The sequence below is a fragment of the Corvus hawaiiensis genome, chromosome 22 (genome assembly GCF_020740725.1).
Source record: "Corvus hawaiiensis isolate bCorHaw1 chromosome 22, bCorHaw1.pri.cur, whole genome shotgun sequence".
Classification (NCBI taxonomy): domain Eukaryota; kingdom Metazoa; phylum Chordata; class Aves; order Passeriformes; family Corvidae; genus Corvus; species Corvus hawaiiensis.
In genome coordinates, this window is record NC_063234.1 from 360,724 (window position 1) to 388,304 (window position 27,581).

At 47.5% G+C, this 27,581-nt stretch overlaps 1 protein-coding gene across 5 annotated transcripts in view; it reads left to right on the plus strand.

Annotated features, from left to right (window-relative positions):
- The window catches only part of CASZ1 (castor zinc finger 1), a 198,403-nt gene that overhangs the window by 18,905 nt on the left and 151,917 nt on the right, over positions 1-27,581 (plus strand). For all 5 annotated transcript variants that reach the window (XM_048326118.1, XM_048326120.1, XM_048326117.1 and 2 more), the window contains exon 2: positions 16,195-16,338. Coding sequence is in view for 2 of the 5 variants with exons in the window: in XM_048326114.1 (XP_048182071.1) it covers positions 16,305-16,338 (34 nt within the window). In the remaining 3 variants the exon portion in view is untranslated. The remainder of the gene's footprint in view (positions 1-16,194; positions 16,339-27,581) is intronic.

Consider the following 27,581-nt stretch of genomic DNA (forward strand, 5'->3'; position numbering starts at 1 on the left):
CAACTCTTCCTGGCTCCAGGCAGGAAGAACTGCTCAGCTCAGGCAGTCATGGGAACCCCCAGGCCTACAAGCTTTCTCTCTTTTTCTGTTTTGCTATCAGACCAGTGTTTTAGACTCATAACTGCTCATCCTCAAGGCAACTGGAAAGCTCCAGACTGCAAACAGGAAGTTCTTTCTAACCTAGAGAGCTGGTAGTGTTTAAAACTGTCCTTGAGTTAGCAGAACTGTTCTGTGCCTGTATTGAGGCTCTGAAATAGTCTGTCTTATTTGGCACGACCAAGCCGGTACTACCTAGCTGGGGACTTTACCACACACCTACACTCACGGTTCAGGCTCCCATGTTTGCTCTCTGGTTCGAGCTGCTTCCTGCAGTACTTCGAAACACTTTGTGGATTCCAGTTTGTCACTTCTGCTGTCTGGCACCGCTGTACCTGTCACCTGCCTTCTGGCCTTTGTCTGCATTGTTTCATTTGTCCTGTTCTCCCAGTTCCTCCTTGTGTCTCCTCTCCTTCCTGTCATCGACAGGTTGTGTCTCTACACGTCTGTTGCACATCTGAGTTTGGGAGGATGTGTAGTGAGTGTGCTGAGATGGCTGGAACTGTTTACCAGACAGGGAGGATAAGGAATTCAATCCCTCACTGCCTTCCCAAGCCTGCTTTCTCAGGTGGTTTTCCATATGTCTAATCCCAGGTTTCATAGCCCAGCACAGCTCCTGTTTGATGGGATTTCTTCTTCTCTGTTCCTTCTAAATGGGTGAGATATTGTGCTGGAGTGAAGTCTTCATTTATGCTACAGAAGAGGCTTGCTTGGTGCTGTGCTGTTACAGCATCTGCTACACCTTCGCCAAATGCGTTGCCCCTTTTTCATCCGTGGCACATTCAGAGTTGGAGGATGTAATGTGGTGTGTAGAAGAGAAACCCCAGTACATTAGTGGTTGATTTACACATGGTTTGAGAAGCACTGGAAAAGGACAGTAGTCTTTCCCTGCTCTGGATAGTGGCAAATCTATACAGAGTGAGACTTTGCCAGTGCTGGCTGCACTTTCATGGCACTGACCTCACCTGGGGAGGAATGGTGCTTTGTAAATGTAAGAAAATATTCTCTTCTTATAGACAGATGTTTGATTTTGTAATACAATACAGTGACCTGAAAAAAACCCAAACCCTATCCAAATGTAGGTTGTATGGTTTAATACAGAGCTCTCTCTTTTCTACAAAATCCACATAAAAATAAGGTTGTTATCAATTAATTTGAACTGAGCCGAAAAAGCTGTTTATTTAAATAAAATTTAAATACAGTAAGGAAACTCAGGTCAAAACTGAAAAGCTTTTTGGCAGGTAACGGAAAGAGTAATGATACTGATTAGATACTTTATTATACGAACAGAGAAAAAATTCTTCAAGACAAAAGTATGATCTAAGACACTTTCCCAATTCATTTTTTTCTTCAGCATTTTGCTGACCTTAAATTTATTTTATGCTTTTTCTGCAGTACTTAGAGTCCAGATATAGTGGTCTAGGGGACTAGTTCAAGAAGACCAAACCCTTAAACAAACTGATTATCTCACTGTTCAAAAGAGTTACAGTGGGAAAAATACATGGTGACAGATAAATTTTTACGTGAAACATTCTAAAATGTATCTTGATTTTAAGTTTGTTTTGTTACACGCTCTAGAAGATAGAAAAATCCTAGCAGGAAAAAAGTTGTAAGAGACACAGGAAAACTGGACTTGTCCTACTTTGTGCAAGCTTGAATTTACTCCTCACTGTGCAAAGTCCTGTTTCGGCTGCTGTGAATGAACTGGAGCCAGTGGAACTCCCTAGTTCAGGGCCTTAATGGCTTTTTATGATCCAACTGTGACCCTTCTGCTGCTTCCTTTTTGCCTTTCCTAACTATATTTTGGACATGACAGCCCATTTCTATTCTCTTGTCCTTGTGTAAACCCCAGTTACCTTTCATCAAATGATACGATCTGAGCAGATGCTAAATAAAAGGTTTGATTTTAAAGGGATATAATTTGCAGTTGTGGAAATATATGAGCAGAGGGTGAGGTAGAAAGAGAGGAGCAGCATGTCGAGGTTCAGGCACCCGTTGTGGAGAGGTGTTGAACACTTACAGCTCTAGCTGAAGCCTTCCCAAGCTGCAGGTACTGAGACATTTGGAAGACTTGGGTCTGTACATTTTATGAGGGAAATGTGCATGAACATTTCAAGTTGCCGTAACATTCTCTGTTTCTCCTGCTTGCACGAGCTCTCACGTTACAACACCAGCGGTCCTGCTGTTTTCGAGGGGCTGGCTCAGCACAGCAGCTCGGGGCCAGGGAGGGTGTTACACCCCCCCCCAAAAGTAGAACTCCTGCCAGGAGGCATCTCACCTCAGAGAGGCAATCTTCATGGATTACTAGTTTTATCAACAGTCCATCCTTTTATACATAGAGAAGGAAGAGAGGACAGAAATTCCATCCAGCTCTGCTGATTCAGTGGAGTAAAGAGGTGGAATTCATTAGGAAAAAAGTTGTTTACGGCACAGCTTTAGCCAGAGGATCTTCCATTTTAATGTCCTGCCTTTTTAAGATAGATTGTGTGAAAGACAAAGCAAGTACTAGGGGCTGCTTGGTGGTTTTGTTTTTATGCTTTCATTAAAGTTTAATTGCGTGACTTGTGTGATGTAACTTCTGGAAATGCCTGTTGCAGTTGGTGGCAAAAGGATTTTCGATTTGTTGTGTTTGAATCAGGTACAGGAGTGTTAAACCTCAAAGAGATATTCAGACATGCACATAGAGAGAAAATATATATCTGTAGGATAGCTTTTGATTAATGAAAGAAAGGAACTGAAACTGTGGTGAGAGAAGAATATCCTTTATTTGAAAGCTCTTCTGCTACATGACTAGAACAGAGAGTAAGGGTCTTTAAAATTAGTATAACTGTAATTTATATCCACCATAAGGACACTCTTTGCCTCCTGATCAGTAATGGAGCCTTAAATATAAATGGATCCTTATCTTGCAAACACTCAAGTATTTTCTTTACTCACATGAGGTGTCAAAGGAAAGATTTCTATAAGGAAAATGGGGCATTTGCATAAGTACCCACAGCATCAAACAACAGAGAATTTGTATTGCATAAACAACAACAACCACATTAAAATCATACTGCTTTAATAGTTTAGAAAAAGATATAACCAAAACACTGAAACTGTAATAGATGTTGCTCTGTGTATCGGTATCGATTTCATAATTTGTGTTGCCTTAATCTTGGGTGGGTGAAGATTAAGAATCTCCACGTAGAGTTATGTGTGTGCAATAAGTGGGAACACCGTAAGCAGCTTTCCTTTGCCTGGAGATGATGATTTAGGGCAGAGTGTTTTCTCCATAAAAGCTGGGGTTTAGAAGAACAAAAGAGGATCTTTATTAACAAAAATCTTGAAAGGAAAATACGCATTAAACAATGAACTGGAGGAGAAAGCACTTACTTTAAACAACTTTTCCAAACTTCGTGTTGTAAACATGAGAGCAAAGTGATCTCCACATGCACATGTGAAACACCTTTTTCCCACTGTCCAACACGTCAATTCCCAAAGGAAATTTGGAGCATAAGTGCTGAAAGGGAGGAGAAGGTAGAAGTTGAGTTTGTACTCTATAATCTAGAGCCTTTTATGTATAAAGCATTTATACCTGTTTAATTTGAGGTGTGGTAGTTAAACTGATAGTCTGCACTGAAACAGCTTTTTCGGCTCAGTTCAAATTAATTGATAACAACCTTATTTTTATGTGGATTTTGTAGAAAAGAGAGAGCTCTGTATTAAACCATACAAGTTTGTATGAGGTATCTTCTTATACACATTTTTAGAAATCTGTGGGTTTGAAATATTGTTAATCAAGGGTGAAAAACGGAATAGAAGGAAATTCACTCTGTAGAGCATTTGTGAATTAAGGTTAACATGCTCATAAAATTATGATTAAAAAAATAGCAGTGGTCACCTTCGGCTTTGGTTTCTTTGAAACAGAGCTGAGCTTCATCAAAGTAAAAAGCAGTTCACTCAGACGAGGGGAAAGGAGTCTCACCTAAAGCTTTCCCAGCAAATGGTAGGGGTGAACTGCTTTTGTCTAGAAAGAAGTAGGATTTTCTTGCTTTCCTCTGGGTTTCTGCTCAATGGTGAGAACTGGTTTTCCCAGAAACTGCACCCAGAACTTACGGCTGCTTCCTGATCCAGGTAAGTACAGGTTACTAAAAAGACATGCACTTCTTTCCTCTAGTTATCCCTGCAAAATTCCCTCTATATTAATTTCTTCTTAGTTGCTCTATTTTTATTTGTATCAGATTTTAAAATTTTTTTCAGATTTTGTAACTGTACATGCTTTGTGCATTTGTTTTGTCTGTAAGTAGTTTGTTCTGGTCTGCAGATGACTATCCACCCCGTGCAGCAGAGCAGGCAGGTCTAGAGCTGGACTCTGCGCTTCTTCACAGGGCATCTGAACCGACAGGGCTGTGTGTCCAGGTGGTACGCTCAAACTGTCTTGCCATTTCAAGAGGCAGAAAACTGTTTCTTTTCTTGGTGATCATTCTTTCAGTGAGTCTTTTCTCTGAACCAAATAGTAATCAAAGCTGGTCCTGGATTGATCGCCTGCTAAGCAGCTTCCTTGTTGTAGGGTGTCATATCTTAAAAACAATAATAAATTAAACCACCTCACAAAACACTAGCCATTAAGTGGAAATAGCACTTTCTCCTTAGACTGAGAAGTTTATTTAGCAAAGAAGGGGATAACCTAGTGGTTAGAGCACAGACAGAAATCTTGTAGCTTAGATTAGATTGCTATTTGAGTTTTGTCTGGTTACTTTAACTCCTTGTTTTCCCACCTTCACTGTGAAGCAAAGAATTCCTCTGTGTCATGCCATGCAATAAAGCTTGAATTTTGACTGGGCAACAAATACATCTGCATGCATGGGGATTTTATGTCAGAAATCTGAGTTCTGTCTCTGAGTTCCCACGCACTTGCTCATTTTTTCAGTGAAATAAGTCTGGCTTTTAGAACTAGCGCAAGCAATTACTTAACTCCAGGGACCAATAGGTGGAAACATGTCATTTTAAAAAAATTATTTGGTTTTGCGGATCTCTGGGACTTTGTATTAGGCTGGAATATCACTGCTGCAAGTGATGTCTGTAGGCACTGGGTTTGTTCTATGCTCCAAGAAGACCAGGGCTGGTTGAGCCCTGGGCTCCTTGTGCTATCGGTCTGACAGCAGAAAGCTCTGCTGCACATCATTTCAGCATAAGCATATGGGTGAAATGGACCTATAATGCATAATTGTAACAAGTAACTAGAATACTGCCTATGCACTTCCAAAATTGGCTGGGTTAATAAAACGTGCTGATTGCTCCCTGAGGATATCAAGGGACTGGATGATATTAGTAAGGGTCACCAGTTCAAATCTGGGGCAAGTTAGCAGTGACTGCAACAGCCATGTTACAGGCCTGCTGCTTTTCCCTAAGTTCTTGCAGACAGGTATCTCTATCACTACTGTGTTGACAGATGGATTAAAAAAGGAGGATGGGTCTGTATGGTGCTGACACAGGGCTTCAGAGACGTCAGTGTTTTCCCAGTTCTACTTGGGATTTCAGTCCCCTTTCCAGCGTAAGTTTAAAGCATGAAGGTGCTCATCCATGTTCTCTGGATTCACAGTCCTTAAGTCCCACATCTCGCAAGTCTGTCACCTCATCTATGTAGTGGAAACAACAATTAATTTGATTATCATGTTCTGTTTTTTGAACAACAATGGTTGATTTCCAAGTTTCCATGAGAAAGGAAAGGTGGGAATACTCAGCTGTTGCTCTTGCTACTGCTGGTTTTGGGGATTCAGTCTGTCCATCCCGGACAGAGGGTGTTTCTGCCTTGGGAGGTAAATTACCATCACTATACGTGCACAGTGGTGCTACATTGTTTTTGTAAATGAAAGGCAACAGTCCTGAGCAGTAACACACTACAGGATCCCCACCTGCACCTCTGGGTGAGCAGAGATTTTCTGGATTTGCAGCTTTTGCCTCCAGGTTGATGCTGCTCAGGAGTCTAGTGAGGGTATCAGTACGCTCGTGTGTGTAGGAAATTGGTGGTTTCTGGCTGTGCTCTCTGCAACATCCTGCCCCTTCAAGACACATGGGAAGCTGAACAACATACCATGCTGAGAAGGAGGGCAGCTTCTGGTCAGGCACTTGTATTTTTGCTGCCTTAGCTGCTGTTATAAATTCCTCACTCTGGCCTTTCACTTCTGATATTTTTCCCTTGGCCAAATCAAAGACGGTTTTGTTACCTCCGGCTCCCTGCAGATGTGGCAGCTTCAGGCAATGAAATATGCTCCAGCCTTTAAAGGGAGGACAGGGAACCTGCTGCTGGGAATCTGAGATGGAGAAGGGTTTCGGGAACAGGACCAAGGCTTTTGCCTTCGTTCAGCCCTGGCTGCATCCCTGTGCATGTGCAAAACCAACAAGCCTGCTAGTTGTGTGCTGGGAGGATAGATCAAGGTGCTCCGGAGTGCTGTAGGATTTACAGTGTGGATTGAAAAAACACACAGCAGCGTGTGTAGGTGGCACTGAGACATGACTGCCTCTCCTTGCCACTCCCCACTTGGGCAAGCAAGGTCAGCATAGCTCCTAAATGAATACATTCTATAGTAAAATGGATGGATTTGGGAGCAGTTTTAGTATTTGTGCCTAGAAGGAAAAAAGAGAAGTAGCTGGGATTGTCTGAGCTTCCCCTGGAACTAGATATGGAAGAGTACAGTCCTAGTGACTGGACATGGATTCTTATGGTAGATGTGAGAATGTGCTTTAGGTTCCTGCAGTCATTTCCCTCCTTGTTTTTCCAGTGGTGCTCAACAAAGTTGGGATTTCAGATTCCTGTTTTCAAACCATTCAAAAGCTTGAATGTACTTGTAGGACTGAGACCCAGATGATAGTGCACAGGAGGGAGAAGGGATGAGTGTTTCGCTGGAGTGATGCTATGGAGTATGCTCCTGTGCTTGCTAATGTTCAGTGTCTGGAATTGGACGGTACTGAGCTTACTGTGATCCCTTGTTTGTAACTGTGTGGATGCTCATGAGACAGAGAGCCCAAAGGTGCTTCTTTGGTCTTTACTGTTCATGGTGGGAGCCCTGAAGGGCTGCAGTGCAGCACAGCAGGCTCTTGACTCAGGCAGTTCCTGGGAGAATCCCTCTTCTTTCCCCATTAGTGACTGCCCTCATGTTTGGGATAAGAGGAGCATAAAGCCCATCTTGACTGAGAGGCAGTGCCAGGGATTATGGAATTACTATGAAGGGTTGAAGTAATTATTCATATCCTGCTACATGATCATCATATCTCGAGGGACCTGGTGGAGGGTCATGGGACTTGTTTGAGAGCTGAGAATCTGAGGGATGGTCTGGAGGCACCCTAGGGCCACTGGGTTAGGGCCCTTTGCACTCTGTAGGAAATTCCCTTACCCCACATGTACATCTTCAACTGCGGACCCAGCGGCAGCTGTTTGAAGTTGGAGGAAAGGGTGGAAGTTTATCCTGGAGGGCCTGCCCCTGTCAGCAGCCTTGGGTGGGTGGAAGGGGGAATCTGGCCAGTGAGCTGGTGAATGCACACAGAAATGATTCTGGAAGCCAAGGCTAGTCCTGCTGATGTGGCCCTTTCTCCTGCAGCAGATCATAAAATATGGCTCAAATTTTCATTACCGCCTGTATTGATTATCTTTTGGGACAGATGAATTATAGGGAACATTAAATTTAAAAAAAAAAAAAAGGGAAATATTTGAATGAGTTTGGGAGGTCGATGCCAGAAAGGCTGACGCACCAAGCCTTACCGGCACTTTCCTGCTTTGTGCATCTGCTGGGCCCTTCCCATGGTCCCCCTTGGGGAAGCCTGCTCAGGGAGCTCCCCTTGTTCCTTTCAGCTGCCCTTGGGGAGCAGCAGGCTCTGCAGTGGCCATGGGCTAGGCCAGGAGACAGCCCAGCAGTGCAGACAGTGGCTGGAAGACTTGGGTGCTCTTCCAGAGTCCTGCCCCATGCCACAAGTTCTACCTTCTCTGGGGGGTCACCCTGAGAACCTTCCAGTTAAACAGTAATCCACAAGTGTCTGTCTGGAGCCTACTTTGGGATTCTCGAACAAAAGGGGAGAACAAGGGGCTGGGAAATGGCCAGGAAATGAACAGGGAAAAGCCAGGTCATTGCATTTGGTGACACATTTGGATCTGGTGTAAATGTATGTGTGGAGGCCAACAGTGAATCATAAAAGTAGTGACGGGCTTTGCAAGGTTTCTCTCTTTCCCTGCACCACATCTCTTCTGTGCTGAGGGGTCAGTACTCCTCTCTTCAGGGTTCATGGAGCACAGGAACTAATTCTTGATGGGGTTTGTGGTCAGGGACCTTTGGCTTCATGTCAGAGAAGTGCCGGGATTGAATCATCCCACTGTTAGTGTGGCACACTGAAGTCAAACCAGCCAAAGAAACTTCTGGCTTCTTACCTGGCTCTGGCCAGCTCTGATTTTGAGGATGATCCTTGAACTTTGTTCCAGTGGACTTTCTGTGCCCATTCAGTTTTTCCAGGTTGTACCATATGCCACCCAATGCTCTGTCCAGGAGTTGACCTGGTAAGGCTTTGTCCTCGGCTCACTTCCCTGCCTGTATTCCACAAAAGTGGTTGAAATCCTGTAACCTGAAATGCCATCAGCATGCTTTCAGCAGCTGGCAGTGGGGAATAATGGATGTTACCCCTTTGAAAAGAACCGCAGCTCAGAGCACTCTTCCCTTTCCCAGTGGTAGCAGGAGAGTTCTGGAGCAGTCACACAGGAGCTGGGTGGCTGTAAAATCCCTTCTCTGCGCTTTGTTCCTGGATTGTTTTCTGTCAGTCAGGCCAGCAGCCAGTGCTCCTGAGGAATTCTCTGTTTTCTTTTCTAAGACTGAGAAGAATGCAGCCAGGGTCCCTCTCCAGCCACCCACAAGACAAACATCCCCCTCCCAAACGCTCATTTTGTGTCCGGACATTTGTGTCCGGCGCAGTCCTCATACCCCACTGCTGCAGAGAAATCTGGGGGGACACCCCTTGTCCCCTCACCATCCCCTGCCTGCCACCGCCACCAGCTGCTCTCCTGCAGGTCAGATCAAGCACCCAAGGCATGAGCTCTGCTTTTGGGATATTTGCTTGTGCTGCAAGGGTGCCCTTTTTTCACCCGTGCATGCAGATTCCCATTTGTCTGGTCATACAGCCATTTGGGTGAGTTTTGCCAGTGCACTCTGCGTGTGCTGCTGGGCAGAACTGCCTCTGCCTGAGCCCCTGCCAACCTCGAAGAGCGCAGGTGCTCCGGGTATGCTTGGAACACCTTACGCATTCACTGGTGTGCCTGTGTGACCTGTCAGATAAACCAGCTGTACTAAGGTGTGAAGATTCCCCCTTGCTTGTGGGAGATTTTGGTGCCAGTGAACGGGACCACCGTTCTGAGTGCTGAATGCACAGTTGCGTGTATGTGTTTCACTTCCTTGCAGATCCCTGCTGATTTCACAAGACATCCACAAAGCTTTGGCTTCACCTGGGCAAATGCAAAAGGTGGTGGTTTCCATGGCTCCACAGCCTAACTCGGGTGACACACCCTTTTTGTGTAAGCTGGCTCCCTGGAGTCGATTGTTTTTTGGCAAACAGCTTCATAAACTCCTCCAACAATTAAACTGGAAAGAAAAAAATAACCAAACACAACAAAACCCATGCATTATGGAGTGAGACAGCAAACAGGTTGGAGCAACTCCCCCACCAGCTCTATCCCCACCAGCTCTGTCCCCTCAAGCCCCCGGAGCCAGGCAGGGGAGCGGCCCCAGCTGCACTTGATGGACTTCGTTTGGGAGGTGCCTGGGCTGCCCCAACCCACCAAGCTGCAGTGAGCTAACAAACATGAAGGAAAAGGTCATGTTATTCACTTTTATTTTTTCAAAGCTGCAAACATCCCTCTCTCTGGGAGGGGAGGCTGCACAGATGCCAGCTCAGATTAATTTAAATATTTACCAATCCCTTTTTTTTTTTTTAATTGTGTGTTTGTGCTCTGTTTGTGTCCCATAAAATACCTGGTGTTTTGGGCGTACCCCGTTTGCAGGGTGCATGAGATCACACTGAAAAAATGCAGTGAAAAACATTTTCATGCCACGACACATCCAATAGGATTTTAAATTAAGATGGAAGATTTTTTTTTTTCCCTCTCTTTTTATCTCTGAAGTTTGGGTGAAAGGGTCTTTTTTTTTCTGTTTCTTTTTAAAATTCTTTTACTTAGCTGGGAAGAAAAAATGTCATGGAAATCTTTTAAAAGTTACTTTTGCTTTATCTCACCGTGTCAAACATCAAAGGCAGCTGTTGGTGCTGGTCAGAGCCCCCATTAGTGTGTGTTTCTGTGTTGTTGGCTGGATTGGTGGTGTGTTCCAGCAGGTAGGCAGTGAGCAAGGGAGAAATCCAGAGTCTGCAAGCCAGAGCCAGCTCTGAACTCCTGAGTGTGTGACAGCAGCTCCACTCTTTTCCCTGCCTGTCATTCCTGTCTGTCAGACTTGCTTTGGGGCGAGTGCTGTCTTCGCTGTTTGTGTGTCCCTGGCACAGGGGTCTCATCTTGTTCAGAGTGCTGGGCTTCTGCTGTAACACTCCCAGGTGAGTTTCCTGCTGAGCTTTTCAGGGCAGTGACCCTTAGGTGGGTGTCCCGGCACCCCTGGGCCCAGATGCTCGTGGGTTTGTGTGCCTCAAGGACTGAGCATGGCCCAGGACTCAGTCTGGGCACTGGCATGTTGTCCTCTCTGGTATGGGATTTTCTATATCCTTTTGTCCATGGAGACTTAATGCTCCCCTGGAAGGGAAGTTTTCTTTGTGAATTCAAGCAATGAAAGCACTACTGGCATTCATCCCACCTCTTTTTAATTGCTTTCCATGCCCATTGGGTCATAATCTGATGCCAGCTACATCTGGGAAGGTACAGAGCTGTTCCTTGGAAAAATGGAGCATCTCCAAACAAAACAGTACTGCTGGGATCAGGATCCGGCCATCTCCTCTCTAGAGAGCCAGGCTGGGCTTGGCCCAAACCATGAGTCTTCTGCAGGGGCTTTTGGTTTTACTGCACCTGTAAAGGATCCCAGCTTGAGCCTCCCCACTATGAGCAACGGGGTCTGGAACCTCTGGGTCAGGAGAGACTTGGGGGCGAGGGGGCAGAGGCGGTGACACCCCTGTAAGCTCATGGACCACTGGGAGTTGGCACACAAAGCCAGGTGTCAGCGCTGGGACACCGGGCACAGCTGCTTTGTTAAAAGCCTCAAGGCTGTCACTGGTGCTGTGACTGGGGCAGGGCAGGACATTCGTATGTGTATGTCTGTTCGAGGGGGGATCGGCACTGCTGGAATGTGAATCCTGTGTTCCTGCTCTGCTGTGGGGAAGGGAAAAGAGAAGGGGGAAGAACCAGGGTGGACGTGCGGGGAGGGCAACAATTGGCTTGCCTGAGCCGTTAGCCAGAATATGAAATTGGACCTGTTACTTTTGAGGAATGTAGGGCAGTGGAGGAGAGATGTTGTGTGAATGTGCACACGGCTCTTGCCTCAGTGTCCTAGGAAAATGCCAGAGCACAGGATGGCAAGGAGTGGTGCTTACCCCACAGCTTCAACTCCACCACTGCAGTCTTTGATCACTTATTAGTTTGCTATTCCTTCTGCTTCTTGCTGTAATTGTTACAAAATCTCTGTGCTTTGGGAGGGGTCCAGGACTCCAGGGCCCAATTGCATCTGCCCTGATTCAGAAAGTGGGTCATGCTGCTTGGTCTGGGAAGAAGATACTCATCTTGCTTAGCATGATATTTATTAGGAGATAGAGAAGGGAATGCAGCCACACTCTTGCCTAGAAAATTGCTCTGGGGGGGATAGCAAAGGACTTGTGAGGGCAGAGCGTGTAAAGTTCTTGCACATCGAGTGCCTGCTGAAACCTTGCCACATTCTCTGTGCCTGTGTTGCCTGCTTCCCTCATGTCAAGACGTGGTGAGGATGGCAGGACAACAGCGGAACTGGGGATGAGGAAGGGATTTGTAGCTGCTCACTCAGCAGCTGCCAGGCAGCGATGGGCTTTTTACGTTTCTTGGAGCAGAGACTGGCGAGAGTAGAGAGAGGGGAAGACAGTATCTGGTTTGTTTGTAAATACATCCTGTTTCACAGTCAGCCTAACCTGGTTAGGGTTTGCTGCTGGACAAGTGACCAGCACCCTCTGCAAATACTTGGCAAGGTATGACACAGTGCCCTGTAAGGCAAGAACCCTCCTGCAAAGAGCAAGTAGAAAGCCTTGATCCAAAGCCCAGAGTAATTTACTCTGTGCTGTATCTATCTCTCATTAAGCAACAGAGAGAAGGAAACTCAGTACACAAAGCAGATGATGATGGGTCCAGCATTGCTGCAGCAGGGTCTCACAGCAGGGACTGCCACAGACTGCCTGAGTTGGGGCAGGGAGGGTGGAGGAGTGGGGGGGCCGGGGGGGAGCTAGGAAAGCACAGCTGATCCTGCCAGGCTGGCTGGGCCTGTGCTGCTACTTGCTGTGAAATCACCCTCAGGATTATCCAAAGGAAGAACTGGCAGCTCGAGTAACTTGGAGGGCCGGATTCTCAACTCATTTAAATTGGCATGACTTCACTAAAGCCACCGAAACGGCACTGATTTTACACCAGTTGAGCATCTGGTCCAGAATCTGCTGAAAGAATAAGACAAAGAGGGCATGAAACAGAGGTTTGGTAGGGCCCACTTAAAAGCCTGGGGACTCTTGGGCTGCCCTGAGTGGAGAGTGGGTCAGCACGTCATTTCCAAATGTCTTGGACAGCTCGGAAGGGCTCTGAATTTTTGTGGCCATCGTGAATGCCAAAGGACAGCTCCTTTGGGAGGGTGCTGGACCCGCCTCTTTGCCTGCACTTTGGAGCACATGTTGTCAGGGATTGGTGAGAGTGTCGCCCTGCCAGTGTTACCTGCTCCTGGTGTTTTAGTGGGACTGTGATGAGAGGGGTCAGAGGCACTGACACTTGTTGACCTGGCATGTCATGGACCCCAGGCACATTGTCATGGGTGCTCTAAACCTGGCCCGTCTTTTCCTGTACATTCAACATCACTTGTATCCCTTGCAGCGTGTGATGCCACTGGCGAAGGCAGACCAGCGGCTGTGGCTTCAGCCTCACACCACTGCCACCACAAGTTTTAATTTTGCCAAGCCTGTGAGATGATGGGAGGAAAGTTCCCACTTCAGCAAAGGACAGGAGCCGGTGTCCATGCCCCAAATCATGCTCCACTGGGCAGCGTTAAGCATGTATGTGCAGAAATTGTTGGTTCGCGGTGTGGTAGGGCAGTTGTTTTCCCAGCTCTGCACCTTGTTCTTAGGTGGGGGTGTTATGGGATGTACACAAGAAGGTATGCTGTCACATGTTTTTAGAGGTTGTTTGCTGAAACACCGGGCTCTTGGGACCTGTAGGGATGCACAGAATTCCCTCCAGCCCCTGGCACATGCTCACGTCCGGGGTGGATCTGGATAGAGTTTTAGCAACTCCCAGTGAAGCAGTTCAGGGCCGGAAGTGAAGAAGGGATAAAATATCCAGCTGAAACTCCTGTAGGATGTAATTACCTGAGCTGGAAGCTGGCCAGGACAGCAGGTATTGTGCATCTTCTGCTGTTGGTATCAGAAGCACCTGGCATTACAGGAGAGGTGGTCAGGACCAAGGGGTGATGTTTGTGCGGGGACAGGACCGCTCCCCGGAGGCTGCCTCTGTGGGCATTTGGCATAACAGCTTTCGAAGTCACTTGGTGTTTGTTTCCATGGCTGTTCTGAGCATGTACCATGGTGCCTATAAAATGCTCTTGGGAAGCTACAGCCCATGGATGGATAGCCTTATCTTGACTCTCGTTCAAATGCTCCTACTTTTAGATTTAAAAGAGGAAAAAAGCTTGAAAACAAAAACAAAACCAAAACCAAACAAAAAAAAAACCCCAACCCAACAACAAAACAAAACAAAAAAAAAAACCGAAGGAAATTGACTTCCCAAAAATTACACTAAGCTAACATTGGAGGCCTGGCACAAATCCATCGCAGCCAGGAAACTCAGAATTAACCAGTGCACTCCCATGGCTGCTAGGAACAGCTGTATTCCAGCAGCACAGGCCAAAGCTTTCAGACTTGGGGGCTTGGGGATGAAAGTCCTTAACGTGTCTCTGAAGTGCAGCAGGAGGTGTTTTCGTGCACCTCCATGCATGCCAAAAAAACCCCCAACCCGGCATTAGATGCAGGGGCAGCTTTATTCTTTGGGGAGAGGGTTAACAGCAAATGTGACAAGTGACACCAGCACATGACCAGGGCTCTTTCCCCAGGACTTTTCCCATGGGCGCTGTGTTGGTGGAGGAGGGATAGGGCAAGGCAGCAGGGACCTGCAGGCTGCTGCTGAGGACGCTGGGGAATTTGCATCCTAGCCCAGGTTGCAAGTGAGGACAAAGTTGACTCTTCATTCTCACTTGCACATGACACAGCATCCCATAAATCAGTGTGAGTGACAGCCTCAGTTCAGTTCAGGGAGAAGGGAAGGGAGGGGAACCAGGTCAGGGCAGGGGGCAGTGCTGGGGCTGTGCGAGCAGCTGGCCCCGAGCGGGTCACAGGAGGAGCCTCCCAGAAGAAATTGCAGCTGGACTGGCAAGTCAGAGACAGCCTGAGCTGGCCGAGTGGGGTGGAAGGAGACCAGCAGAACACCTGCTGCTCGCCTTGGGCTGATGCTATCAATGTCGAATGTTTGCGACGGCTCTTTTCACTCATCAGTTTTGGAAAAGCATGGAACAGGCTCCTGTACCTACAGCTGTGGAGGCTGGCACTGAGAGTGGGACAAAGGGCCAGCCGAGCCTCTGCTGTCCCCAGCTGTCCTCGGTTGCCAACCTGCCTTTGCCATGAGTTTTCCGAGCTTTGGGGTACTGCAGACAGCAGACCTCATGTCAGAGCATTGATAGTATCTCATTTCAGAGGCTGGGGGAGGTCGGGATGTGTTAAGGCTGAAAATATTTACAGGTTTTGAAGTTGAAACACAAACAGGAAAAGGCCTTTAAAAAGTGAGTGTAGTGGATATTCAAAACAGGGATTGCCATGGAAACGCCACAATATTTGCTTAAATTGACACAAAGGTTGCTGGTTGCAGGGTTCTGACTTCTTTGGCTCCATTTTCTTTGGCCCGACACCTATCACAAGTTGATCTCAACAACCCTCTTTTGTTTTGCTTCTTTTATTTTTGTCTGATGGAAATTAAAAAAAAAAAAACACCACCAACAAAACCCCTCCAGTCTACAAATCCCACCTCATAGAAGGGCCTGAAGCTTCTGAACTTCTGACAAAGGTTGGAGCTAAGGCATTTTATAAGTTTGGAAGTAAGGTAAAAGTTCTTGTTATTTTAATCTGTGCATTTGTTTATTTCCTTTAATGCAGGAGTAGAAGGGAATTGTCTTAACTGTCAAGGGGAGCAGGGAGAAGGGCAAAACCTGTTGCAAAGGTAGCAGTATGTGCCCAAGGAGCATAGGACTTTTGCAGTCCAGCTCTTGGACCAAAATTTGAGAGATTTAGCTGTAGTTCCTAATTCTGCCTCAGATTTGCCAAGTGAGCTTTGACAAGTCCCTTAATTACTGTGGGTTTCACTAAACTGCAAATAATCATTCTCCTTTGTCTCATCTGGTGGTATGTGTAACATTTTTGGGCATGAGATTTGATGTGGGGGTGGACAAGGAGTTCTGTGCTGCTGGATTCCCCCCAAAGGAGGGATGGCAGCACAGGCTCACGTGGGCAGCAATGCTTAGCTGGCTACAGAGGGAAGCTCTTTGCTATAAGTGGCTTAGTACTATAGGCTGCTTCTGCCACTGATTGACCTGGATTTTTCTGGGGAAAGTTGGAGTGTGTGGCCCACTGAATGGTCACCTGGGTGGTTTGTATCTTGGCTTTTGAGTTGCTAGTACCACACATGGCAGACAAGGAGATGGGGATGCAGTGTGTTCAGCGGGCACGGGATGCCTTGCCTTGCTGGCCTCTTGTGTCTGACCAAGGGCTCAGGTCTGTGGGTGGCTGTGGCATTTGAGGCTGGCGTCACTGCTTGTGCTCATGATTCACCTGAGCTTTGGTACTGCTCAGTAGGGAATATTCATTTCCTTTTGAAACTCTCCTCAGGGAAAAGAGACTTCACCAAGTGAAGGGAGGCCATCTAATTCACACTGTCTTCACCTGAGACCACCTCCAAAACAAAGAACTTGACTTCTCTCCTGGCTTTGTACACTGGAATGGACCTTGAAGCCTGTGACTTCTCAATGCAAGGTACTAGCTTTTGTTCTGTGATCAAACTGCTCTGAAGTAGGACTGGAGTGAGTGATTTTGGCTCTCCATAGCCTTCATTCCAGTTCCTGGGAAATCTCTAGCCTATGAAGTTTGAAAGAGCAGCTGGAAGTCAGTGGTTTAGGTGGTAAATGCATGGTGGGATGTTGGTTTGTCTTCGGCTGGCTTACAAGTAGGACTGGGTTTACCCCTGCCATCGCTGCTCATCTCTTCACAAACACCCAGCTGACACAGCAGAGTGCTGGTTTGAGCAGCTGCTTCTCTTCACCTCCTTCTTCCTAATGAGCTGCTGTGCAGTATTAACAATTAGCTAAGTTGTATGCATGGGAGTCCCCTGGGTAAGTATTGTGTGGGACAGTTTCTGATTGACTTGTTTCACAAAAGGAGTTTGAGGATGTCTGTGGTCACGGTGGGTAACTCAGAGAGGTTGTGAGGGGGTGGGACTCCGTGTTTCTAAAAGCTGTTTTACTTTCTTCTCTACTTGCCTGCCATCACAGCTTGTCTGCAAAGAAAGGTATGACACAACAACGGGATGATGTATTTCTTCTCAGTGGGATGGGGATTTGGGAGGTACCTGGTGGCACTGCCATGCTGCTGCAAGTAAAAGGGGCTGAGGATCCTCGCTGTGTCTGGCCTTTGCATGACATCACATGTGCTCTGTAGGGGACAGAGAGGTGTTGTCAGGGAGTGTCTCCATTCTGTGCTGACATCATTAAATGCTGATGATGCCTGAATGAAGATCAGCAACTGAAGTGCCTGAGGGGATTGGATATCATCATGTTCCTCTATTTTTTGCTGCTATGCCATAAACAATACCTGAGCAAAGCAGTGTGTGTCCAAAGCTGTTGTGGGTCACAGGTGCAGCTGAGACCTGAACTGGAAGGATCTGGGTGGAGGGACTGTATTGGCTTAGCAGGAGGGGAGATGAGAAAAGTCACATGGCTGAGATGTTGGTCTGGGGCTCCAGCTGTCCCTGTCCATTGGTGGCTGTGTGTGGCACAGAGGAATTTACTCATGTTCTGAGTGCCCTAGCCCTACCTGAAAGACCAACAGCCATGATCCTCTAAGGCTCAGCAGGGCTTAGTTCTTGCCACATGTTCAGAGCCTACAGACCTGAGTGCTTTCAGTAAGCCTGCCAGTAAAGAGTGTGCTTCAGGATGGGATAGGGGTGAGCTATGCCTTCCCACACCTTCCTAGTGCTGAAACACCTCCAGGGTCTGTCATGCTTTATTTGGAAAGCGTGGTTTTGAACTATTAATGTAGGGAACTCTGGTCTTTTTCCCTGTGTGAGCTGTTCTGGTGCTTGTGTCCCCTTTTAGAGCAATGGCACGTGCCTTCCCAGGCCTCCAGAGGCAAGAGAGCTTCCCAAATAGGAGCTCTGCCTGAGGGAGTAAGGTGTAAAGGACCATGAAGAGCCTTAAGGTTTTACCAAATAAGACACAAATTCTCAGGTTTGACTGCAGCAGGTGACTTTTCCGCCAAACAACCCTTACGTGCCTCTCCAGAGAGGTCCAACATCCAGGGGGAAAAACTCTGCTGAGGAAGCTGCCTCATAAGTTCTGGGTCCATTTTTCCATCACAAGGAGCTTTACCTGTGACCCCTGTCACAGGTTTCTGCTTGTGTAGCTCCTGATACTGAAAACCCTGCACTGTCCATCTGACCTGGACCTGGGATGAGCAGAACCTCTGAGACGAGAAGGTAAGAGGAGACTGATACATCAGGAATTCTTTAAGTGCCGAAGTGATCCTTGAGGTTCAGGTTCTTGCAAATCAGTTATCCTTTTCCACATTTGTCTCCTCCCAGTACCTACTGGGTGCATTGCTGAGTGTCCTTCAGGGGCTGCTTCCTGAGGGACAGTAGCTCATTAGACAGTAGAAATATTTCCCTGGACTCCAGCTGTTTTCTGAGGTCCCCCTAGTTCTACAAACATCACTGCAGCGAAGGAGATGCATTTAGCCTTTCAGGCATGTGGCTTTGTGATCTCTCATGCTCTGGACTAGAAATCCCTGTGTTCCAGTCTTCAGCCCTAGAGCAAGTTGTATGGCTTCTACTTTCAAAACAAGCTCAATTTACTTTGGGCTACAGAGGCTGTTTGCATGTTCTCCAGAGCCCATCCCTAGGCTGTGATTGCTTTTTCACTGTTTATAAGCACAAGCTGGCTGTTTAGTCCTAGAGCTATAAGGGTTGGAGGGGGTTTTCTTGTTCAGTTAATGAAGGTAGACTTTTATGCAGGGGGAAAAAAGCTAAAAAAGTGTGGGAAAGGGATTAGAAATATCTGCTCTGTCTTTGTTTGAATTTGCAAAATATTCCCCCCTGTTTAAATCCTAAAGTAAAGCTAAATTTGGGGGTTAGCTTGGACTGATGGCGTTATTTTTGCTAAGATCCTTGGGATTCCTGCATGGGCACAGCAGCGAAGGGAATGAGAGGGGAATACTGCCTTCCGCAGAAGTGCAGCTGGGCCGGCCCAGCCTGCCCTGACGGTTCAGATCCTGAGCTGGGCTGGGGAATACGAAACAGCCTTGCAAAATCCTTGTGGAAATTTACCCACCTGTGTATGAAATCAACTTGCCTGCCTTTGCCAGGAGGAGTTTAACTTGCCCATTAAAATACACATCTATTTATGTATTACATGTTCTGTGAGAGAATTTTTTCCCAGGCAGTTACAAAACTCAGTCTAGACTGTAAAGTGTGGCATCTGGTGGTAACATGCCATATACATATATCTGAATACAGTATCTCCTGTATCACCCTGCTTGGGAGTTAATAGCACATATCTGGATTACAGTGAGGCCGTTCCGTTTGCAGCACACTATCCTTGGATAAATGCTTGGCCTGGTTCCTGACAGCGCTGGTCTGAAAGAGGCTTTACCCTGCTTGCTTCCATCCAGGTACAGCCAGGCAGGCATTTCCATGCTGCTTGTCCCGACCTGTGGCCCCACAGTTCAGGTAGGCTGGAGGCAACAGTTCCCAGGCGGAGCTCTTCCGGCAGGGCTGAGTAGAGGAGAGGGAAGATGTTAAAAGCCTGTCTGGGTAAGAGCAGGGTTGTCACATCCATCTGCTCAGGCCCTGACGAGCAGCTGATCCATATTGTTAACATATTGCCTGCCATATGGGCTAGCTCAGCTCTCCAGGAACGCTTGGGAGACCTGACCTCTAGTGTGACAAGATGTGAGCATGAAGGACAGGTTGACAACAGCCCTTGGGTCTTGGAGTGTGAAACCATGTTTCAGCCACTTCCACTGCCTTCCCCTGCGCTTATTCCCGCGCTCCCTCGTCTTGCCTCACTCCCTCTCTTCTGTCTCTCTGAGGGTTTTTCCTCCCTCCACTGTTTTCCGCATCCCTGGTCTGCGCTAGATCAATGACCTTCACTCATAACCAGACTGGACAGTTCTGACTCCCTCCCCCGGGCCTTCGATCAGATGTTTAGTTGGCGGCTGTGGAAAGCTGAATGGGGGGGAAGTCAAAGGAGGGGAAAGAGGATCATGTGCTTGGCAGGCCTTATAGCTGTCCTTACCATATCTGGTCTGGGAATGGGACTGAAGACTGATCCACTAAGGTCCTTAGCACCTCCTGCTCACTTGGATAACAAGGGATGCTCATATAACCTCTTGATGGAGGGTGAAGTCCACCAATGGGATCTAAGCAGGTTGAAAGGTCTCAGATGTTCAGGAAAGGGCCTTGATGCCAGAGTTCAAGGAGGGAACACTTAAAAGGCTCTTGAGAAACATGGAGTGAGTCAATTTCGAAATAAAGGTAAGGGCAGCCCAAAGCCCTTCCAGAAGCCCTGCAGTGCCCAGCAGCTGGTGATTTTGCACCTACTCATGAGGAGGAATAGTTGTTTGAGGGGCAAAAGCTGAAGAGGTCTTCTGGCAGTGAGGAGGTTGGCTGAACAGGATCCCTCCCAGTGCTGAATGAGGCCTGACTACAGAGCCTGTGGTGCAGTTAGGTGCAAGCACAGGACTCGTGTGTGTGGATATGTGGAGCAGCTTAGCCCTAAAGGAGCCCAGGGCTTCAGTGGGGGCTGGCAGTTGCCTGGACGGCTGTCACACTGGAGACCAGCCTGCACCAAAAACTCAGATGGATAAAGGGATGTTCAGTACTGGAGGAGACAGGACTGGGCCAGGCTTTCATGGGTTCAGACCTTGCTTTCCCTGTCACCTTCAGTCATTCTTTTGGATTCATGATGTCCTCAGTCTCCTGGAAATGTTGCTGATGAAGTTGGCTATCTCCTTCCTAAGGCTTCTGTCTTCACAGCTGAAATTTATGGAGGTTAAATCCTGGTGCTAGAGAAGCAAGCACCAGTTTTACTGTAGACCTCAGTGGCATTGGGATTTCAGCCTTGGCTCCTCAGAATAGGATTGGGATGTTTCCCAATCTTTTTTACCCATCGGCTCTGTCAGACCTGCTGGCATGACTCATTTGTCTTTTAGTGTCCCCAAGTAAGGGTTGCCTGGTTTTTTTACATGCCTGTCCTGTGAAAATCAATTATCCTCCAAAAAGATTTTGCCCTGTTCTTCATAACGGTTTTAGACCAGTTTAGATGCTTTCATTTCTCTCCTTCCCCATATATCTGCAATTGCACTGATCTTTAATAGTGTTTATTTGTAGAGAGGAGCCCACTGAGATATTGCAAAATAAAACATAGTGATGAGTCGTGGTTTATTTACTCAAGCTTCACTGATGTAACAAACCTGATTTTATGTTAATAATGACTCAGAAACAGAGCTGGGAGGAGAAGCCAGATCTCCTGATTCCTTTAACCATCCAACAGTATTTCTTCTTGTCCTTCGATCCAACAGCAGTTCTCTGAGCTGGGATACAGGCAGTAGTTCTGTGGTGCCCTGATGAAACAGCTGGCTGAAAAAGTAATAGTAGTGCTTTGCAAGTTTGCAGGGTTCCATTAGCATTTAGGAGCACATTCAGCTCTAGTAGGCACTGTATATACACCGTCTGTCTGTCCGTCAGGCAGCTCGCCAGCCAACAGGGACGCTGACCTGCGGAGTTCCTCAAGGAAAACCAGCTGGAAAGCACTTGGAGCAATCAGTGCTAAGTATGCACATGAGTGTTCAAGGGAAATGCATGTTCAAAATGTAGTTCATAGAAATCTGTTGATAAAACCAAAACATTTTAAAAATGAACAAATAGTGTAAAGTGAATGGTAGCTGTTCTCTGATGTCTTCTGCTGGGGGCTCATTCCAGAGCTGGTGCTCAGCCCATGGGCAGTGCCAGAGGTGAGGCTTATCTCACTACTTGAGCTGAGTATGGAAAGGCTCTTTTAGCATATTGCCTCTGACAAATTATGTGGTAGTGCTGAGGCTCTTTTTTGCTATTACTGCAGTTATATATTAACTATTAAGAGCCACAGGTAAGCCATCTGCTGATGCACGAGGGCTGCATTTCTCATCAGCAGAACTATCCTGATTTTTGCCAGGGCAGTTTACAGTCTGTCCCAGTGTCTTTCTTGTGATTCTTGCTGAGTTTGTCTAAGCTGTACCTTAATGGAACATACAAGAGAAAAGGGGAGAGGACAAACTAAGGTGAGTTTGAAAGTAAAATGAGCAAACAATATTGCTAGCCTCGTCCTTTCAGAAGTCAAAAGCTACTCCCCTCCTCCCTGCAATTATAAGACTTAATAATACCAAGGTTTCTATGGTTCAGCATGCACACAGATCGCATTTCAGGTTGCTGTGCCCTGAAAGCAGGAGAACAGAGGGAGCAGAGGGAGCAGAGATAGCACTGTACACACATTGTTGTACAAAACAAAAATCTTACGTAACTTGCAAGATGTCAGACTTTAAGAAAAACGTGCAGATTTACAAGGTTGACATCAGTTGGCACATAGGAGCAATTTCTACTTGATTACCATGTCCCTGAAGTATGCTGACCTAGAGAACAGCCTACTCAGGAACCTGGTTGCCATCGTCCCTTGGCAGGGCTAGTTACAACAGGAGCTGAAGTCAGTTGTCCTGAAAGCCGGGAGTGATTTTTTTGGTAGACTTGTTTTACCTGGGGCTATCTGGCAGTGGAACAGTGCAGATCCTACCTGTGCTGGTCACATATGGTATGGAGCAGAGGGGCTTTGTCCTCTCTACATCCATATTTGAGGAACTGGGAATTGGATGTCCTTGATCCCTGATACAGGAATAAAGTGAGGAGAGCTTCTTGGCATCTTCTGCTGTAGCAGCACAGCCCAGGGCTCTGGCTTTTGCCCCAAGAGGCTCCTTCCTTTGGCCATGAGACTGGTGTATCCCTGGCTTTCCCAGCCCAGAGGGAGCTGCTGGAATATGAGGGGTGCTTCCCCCACTTGTCCCTGACTTCCTAGTGCTCCTAACCTGTGGGAGACCAGCCAGGGGGAAAGTGCAGTTATTCTTCCCTAGAACTGGATATCCAGGCAGAGCCTGAACAAGGAACAGGGACCATTTCATATGCATTTGGAGAGCTCTCAGGCTTTTGGTCCAAATTTTGAAACTCCACACAAATGTTCCCCTAGCAGAGTTCCCTCTCCTTTCCCAGCTGCAGAGAAAGGTGAAGGTGCTTCCCAGGACCCCACCAAATCAGTCACCTACCAACTTCTGTCCTTGCTCTTTGAACCCTGCCACGCTGGCTGTCCTCCCATTATCCTCCTCTGCCTGCTTCTTCCTCATTCCCCTGTGCCACTTTTTATGGGTTCACCAGAAAGGAGGGGAGATTTTTCTTCCCCTTGTTTGCTTCACACCATTACTCCCATCTGTTCATCCAGGCTCTTAGTTCCTTTGTTTTTCAGAGTCATGTGGATTTGGGTGCAATTTACACTCTCTGGGATGCTCTTCTGGACAGTGCTGGTGTGGGAAGGAGGTCTGGTTCACAGGCTAGCACAAGGGGTGGGGGAAATGTGCATCTTCAAATTAATCAGAATTTTCTCCTCCAGAAATGCTAATGGGGGAAAAGCAATTAAAGCAGCCTGTTTTTTATTAAGTAATCTGTGTTAAGAGCTTGTAATGAAGTTTAGCGCCGTTGTGGCTCGATATTTCAGCTTCATCGGTTTGAGTCAAAACAATCCAAAGTGGGAAGGGAGCAAGGAGGTGAGCTGCTCCCCAGCATCTATTGTGCTGATTCTTGTTCCAGCTCGTTCTTGCAGATTTCCAGTGTAATGCATATGAGACCACTCACTCTTTATCCTGCCCAGGATGAGAAAGGGAGTTTTAAAGCCTGCCACGCAAACTGGATGGCTTCTTGTTTAAAATAACTGTTCTCAATGTGAGGGTGGCTGTGGCCCCTTGGAACAGACTTTGCCTCGTGTTTTGGGGTAGTACAAACACCGAGTTTTCCATAGGGAGCAATGAAAGGACAAGAGACAGCAGAAGCGAGGTGACACTGAAGAGCAGTGAGACCCCCCAGCTGAGTGCTGCATACCTCTGAATAGGTTCATAAACCTTTCCTAACATCTGGAAAAGTTTTAGCTGCCACAGGGCGAGGATGGGGACGATACCTGCCATTTCTGTCCTCTGCACCTCCAGGCCTGTGCTCGCTTTGCTCTGAACAGCATGGCCCTGTGACCAGGAGGACAAACTGCTGGGGGCTGTGAGCAGCTGTGGAAGCAGCCCATCTCCTCCTCCTCTCCTTCCCCTCACTCCCAGAGAAGGAAAAAGAAAAAAAGGGACAAAGTCCCTTTAAAGAACTACATGCCAAGCCTCTGCCGTCCTGTTTTATCTGAAGTCCAACCGCATGTTGTTCCAGGGCCGATCCGCTTTAGCTAATTAATAATCTGACAGGAGCCACCCAAGGGATTAGCTGCTGAGATGAGCTAGACCAAACCCCCAGCAAATGAGCCCCACGCTCCCTGGGGACTCAGAGGTGACTTTGGGGGGCAGGGGGTTGCACCACATGCAGAAGGGTGTCAAAGCCCTGAAGGGGATTTATGGCATCTGGGAGGGTGAAGGGGGAGGTGAGGGGTTACAATTTATGAGATGTAAACTAATAAATCAGTTAGTTGAAGAGGGGAAAGGGGGAAACACCAAATTAAAAGATAACGTCTTAAAGGAACAGTGTAAATTGATGGCGCTCCCTGTGGCAGGGGACAGTAGGAGAGTTCCCAGTGCAGACCAGTTGTACCTTCCTCTGCACTGGCAACCTGGGAGAGAGGAAGAGGGAGACTGCAAAGCAGAAGAAAAAGGGGTGCTGATGCAGATTGGAAAGAAGAGAGATGCATCTTTTTGCAGTTTATGCAAACAGTTGATGTGTTGGCTTTTGTGGCAGAGGCCACCTCTTTTGATGGCAGAACACAGGGGCTGTGGTGCCCCTGGCCGGCGAGAGCTCAGTGGGTAAGGGGGGCTTGGTCGTCCTCTGCACTCAGTCCTCGCATTCAGGTAGGCTTCCTGTGGGGGAACGCTTTGTTTCCCTACTTCTTAAATGGGATTAGTGGAGAGAGTCAACTTGGAGCAAGACAAAATTACTGTCAGGAGAGCTGTCTCAAGACTGTGATTTTTTTTTTTTCTCCAAATTTGCCTCTTCAGTGAGTCTTCAGGTGATTGTGAGGTTTGGAGTTTGCTCCTGAAGAAAGTGCCTTGTAGAGGTCTGGAACTTCCTGGTGGTGAAGGTCCATTTCAGATTCTCTTCTGATTTCAGGAGCTGCTGTTCCTGCTGGGCAGGGCAGTGGCCTTGGGCACAGGTTTTCCCCTGCCTCTTCCACTGCCCAGTCCCAAAGCTGGTTTGCCTTTCCATACCAGTCTCTTCTGGTGCCTTGAAACCTCTCCTGGCCCACAGTTCATTCTGAGAGCATGCCCAGGCCTCAGCTCTCTCTAGGAGCTGCTGTAATGCAAATGGTAATGCAAGATGGGATTTCCAAAAGCCGCCTTAGGGAGATTTGTAATCCCTGCCCCATGACGGTGCTAGACACAAGCTAATGGAGAGGGGCATGTGTGAGCCCTCTCTGCAGAGCCAGAGCAAACCTCTGAGCCCTTGCCAAAGGCCAAGCTTTTGGCATTGTTCCTTGCAAGGGCAGGAGACTCCTTTATTTCCTCCATCCCCACCTAGCCTGCAGCAGACCCGGGGAGCGAGGCAGTGGCTGTGGAGTGGCCCACTGTCACAGGAGCCAGGTGAGCTCCTCCTGCCCCACCCCACCTCACCCCACCCCATGGCCTGGAGCCAGCCCAAGGCCTCTAGGCTGGCCCAGCGTGAGCGACAAGCAGCCCTGAGGTGGTTGCTGTGAGCACCTCTTTGCTGAAGGGGTTGGGATCATGTGGATGCTGCCCTAGGGGAGCGTAGCGCATAGCCTGCAGATTGCTCTTCCAGTGGGGCAACTGCGTTAAGCCAACAAAACTCATCTGACTACTTCTACATATTTCCATCTAGAGAGCTACCTTGCAGCTTGCAGGGTCCCCCACACAGACATGTTGGGCTCAGGTGGCTTCTTCTTGTGATCTCAAAAGGCAGAGAATGGAGAGGGAGCAGTCCTGTGCCATGCTGGAGCTGAACTGTGGCCATAAGCCACCGTCCTGGGGGGCACTAGCTTGGGCCTGTGCTGCCAGAGTGGTCTGGAAATCTCCTGCCAGCACTGCACCATCCCATGCCATTCCAGCCCATCCCTCCTCATCCTGCTGTGCTTGGGCAGTCTCATGGTGGGAGCACGTGGGGAAGCTCTTCTGGAGGCTGGGCTGGCAGTCACACCATTGCAGCCTCTCATATACACAGCCGTGGTTTGGCCTCCCTCCTGCAAAGCTGCCAGTAGCCCACACTGCTCCTGACCAACATCATTAGTGCGGGTATTTATATTTCATTAACAACACTAAACCAAAATGGCATTAAAAGCAACACCAGTGATAAATAGCTTATTAATAAACAGGGAATGGGCTGCACCACGCACAAATTCAATCCCTTCCTAAATGTGTCTCTACCACTAAAACCAGCCTTTTAACTCCTGCTAATCTGGAGAAATTTGAAGGATGTTTTGGGGGTGGATGGTAATTAGATGAAGGCAGGGGGTGGGGGCACACAGTGTCATATAGTTTGGTTCTTCCTAAGGCAGCTGGCTGGGGTGGGAAGATGCAGATTTCTCAAAGTGCTGTTGTATTTCCATTGTTGCGTGGGACTTGTTCAGTTGTGTTTCTAGTGTAATTTTGATAGTGTTAAAACAGCAGTAGTATAGAAAGCATGAAACAAAAAAAAGCAGAGAGACTGAAGATGCAAGTGCGTGTCTGCCTTTGATTTTAGTGTCCTCTCCTGTTTCCCCTACACTTTTTCAGACACCTCTGCTGGCTTGGGAAAGACCATCCACAACAGCCACCAGCACAAAATCTCTTGCTTGCACCAAACCCAGTCTCTTCCAGTGATGTCTGAGGACAGCCAGCCCTATCCTTATTCCTCCTTATCTGTTTATTCTAGGGATTAAGAATGTTAAAAATGTGGCTTTTCTTGTAAGCTTGTCAATCAGCTTATTATTTTTATTTTCTGAGGTTTTTTGCCCCCAACTCATTATTCTGCGAAATTACTTCCTATGCTTCTGTCCCACCCGAAGTACAAAGGCTCTTTTATTGTTCTTCCTGCTCTTTCTTGCCACAGTAAATTAATTAACTCAGAAACTTGGATGAAGTTGGAGTTTAGGACCCCCCTCAAACCTCCTCCAGGTTTCGCAGAGAGGTTCCCCTCTCCATACACATCTTGGGCACTTTTGCAGTGGGGAGGACAAGGTACAGGGCTTTGCCTTGCTTCATCATGCTCCTTCCATGCAGCACAAACTGCTGCCTCCTTTGCATCCAGCCATACTCCCCTGCTCCCAGGGCATTTGGGTCCCCCCACTTTCCTACATCTAGTGTGTGCTTAGCAGCATGTGCACTTCCATCCCCAGCATGTTATCTCCAGAGGCATCAGGGCAGCACCAGGTCCTGGGCACGCTCCTGTCCCATACTGCCTGCATAGGCGTGCCTCGATGCAGCTTCCAAAGACTGGGCAGCTCTTGAGTTAGTCATGCTCATCTGTGTTGCTCTGCCTGAATGTACCTTACTGGCTTAGGCTGCGGTGTTTGCAGGTTTTAGACAGTTACTTTGTGGTCTCCCTGCTTTGGACTGATATACTTGCTTCATGCAAGGGCTTTTTGTGGAGAACAAGCCCTCTTCCCCAACCTGATCATGTCTGAGTTGGCATCAAACATAATTCTCTGCACTTCTATTCTAAGGACAGTAGTAGTCCTGAATGTAGGATTTGAGGTGCAGCTGGGATCTTTCTGCTTCCTCCTCTCTTCATCCTTAGG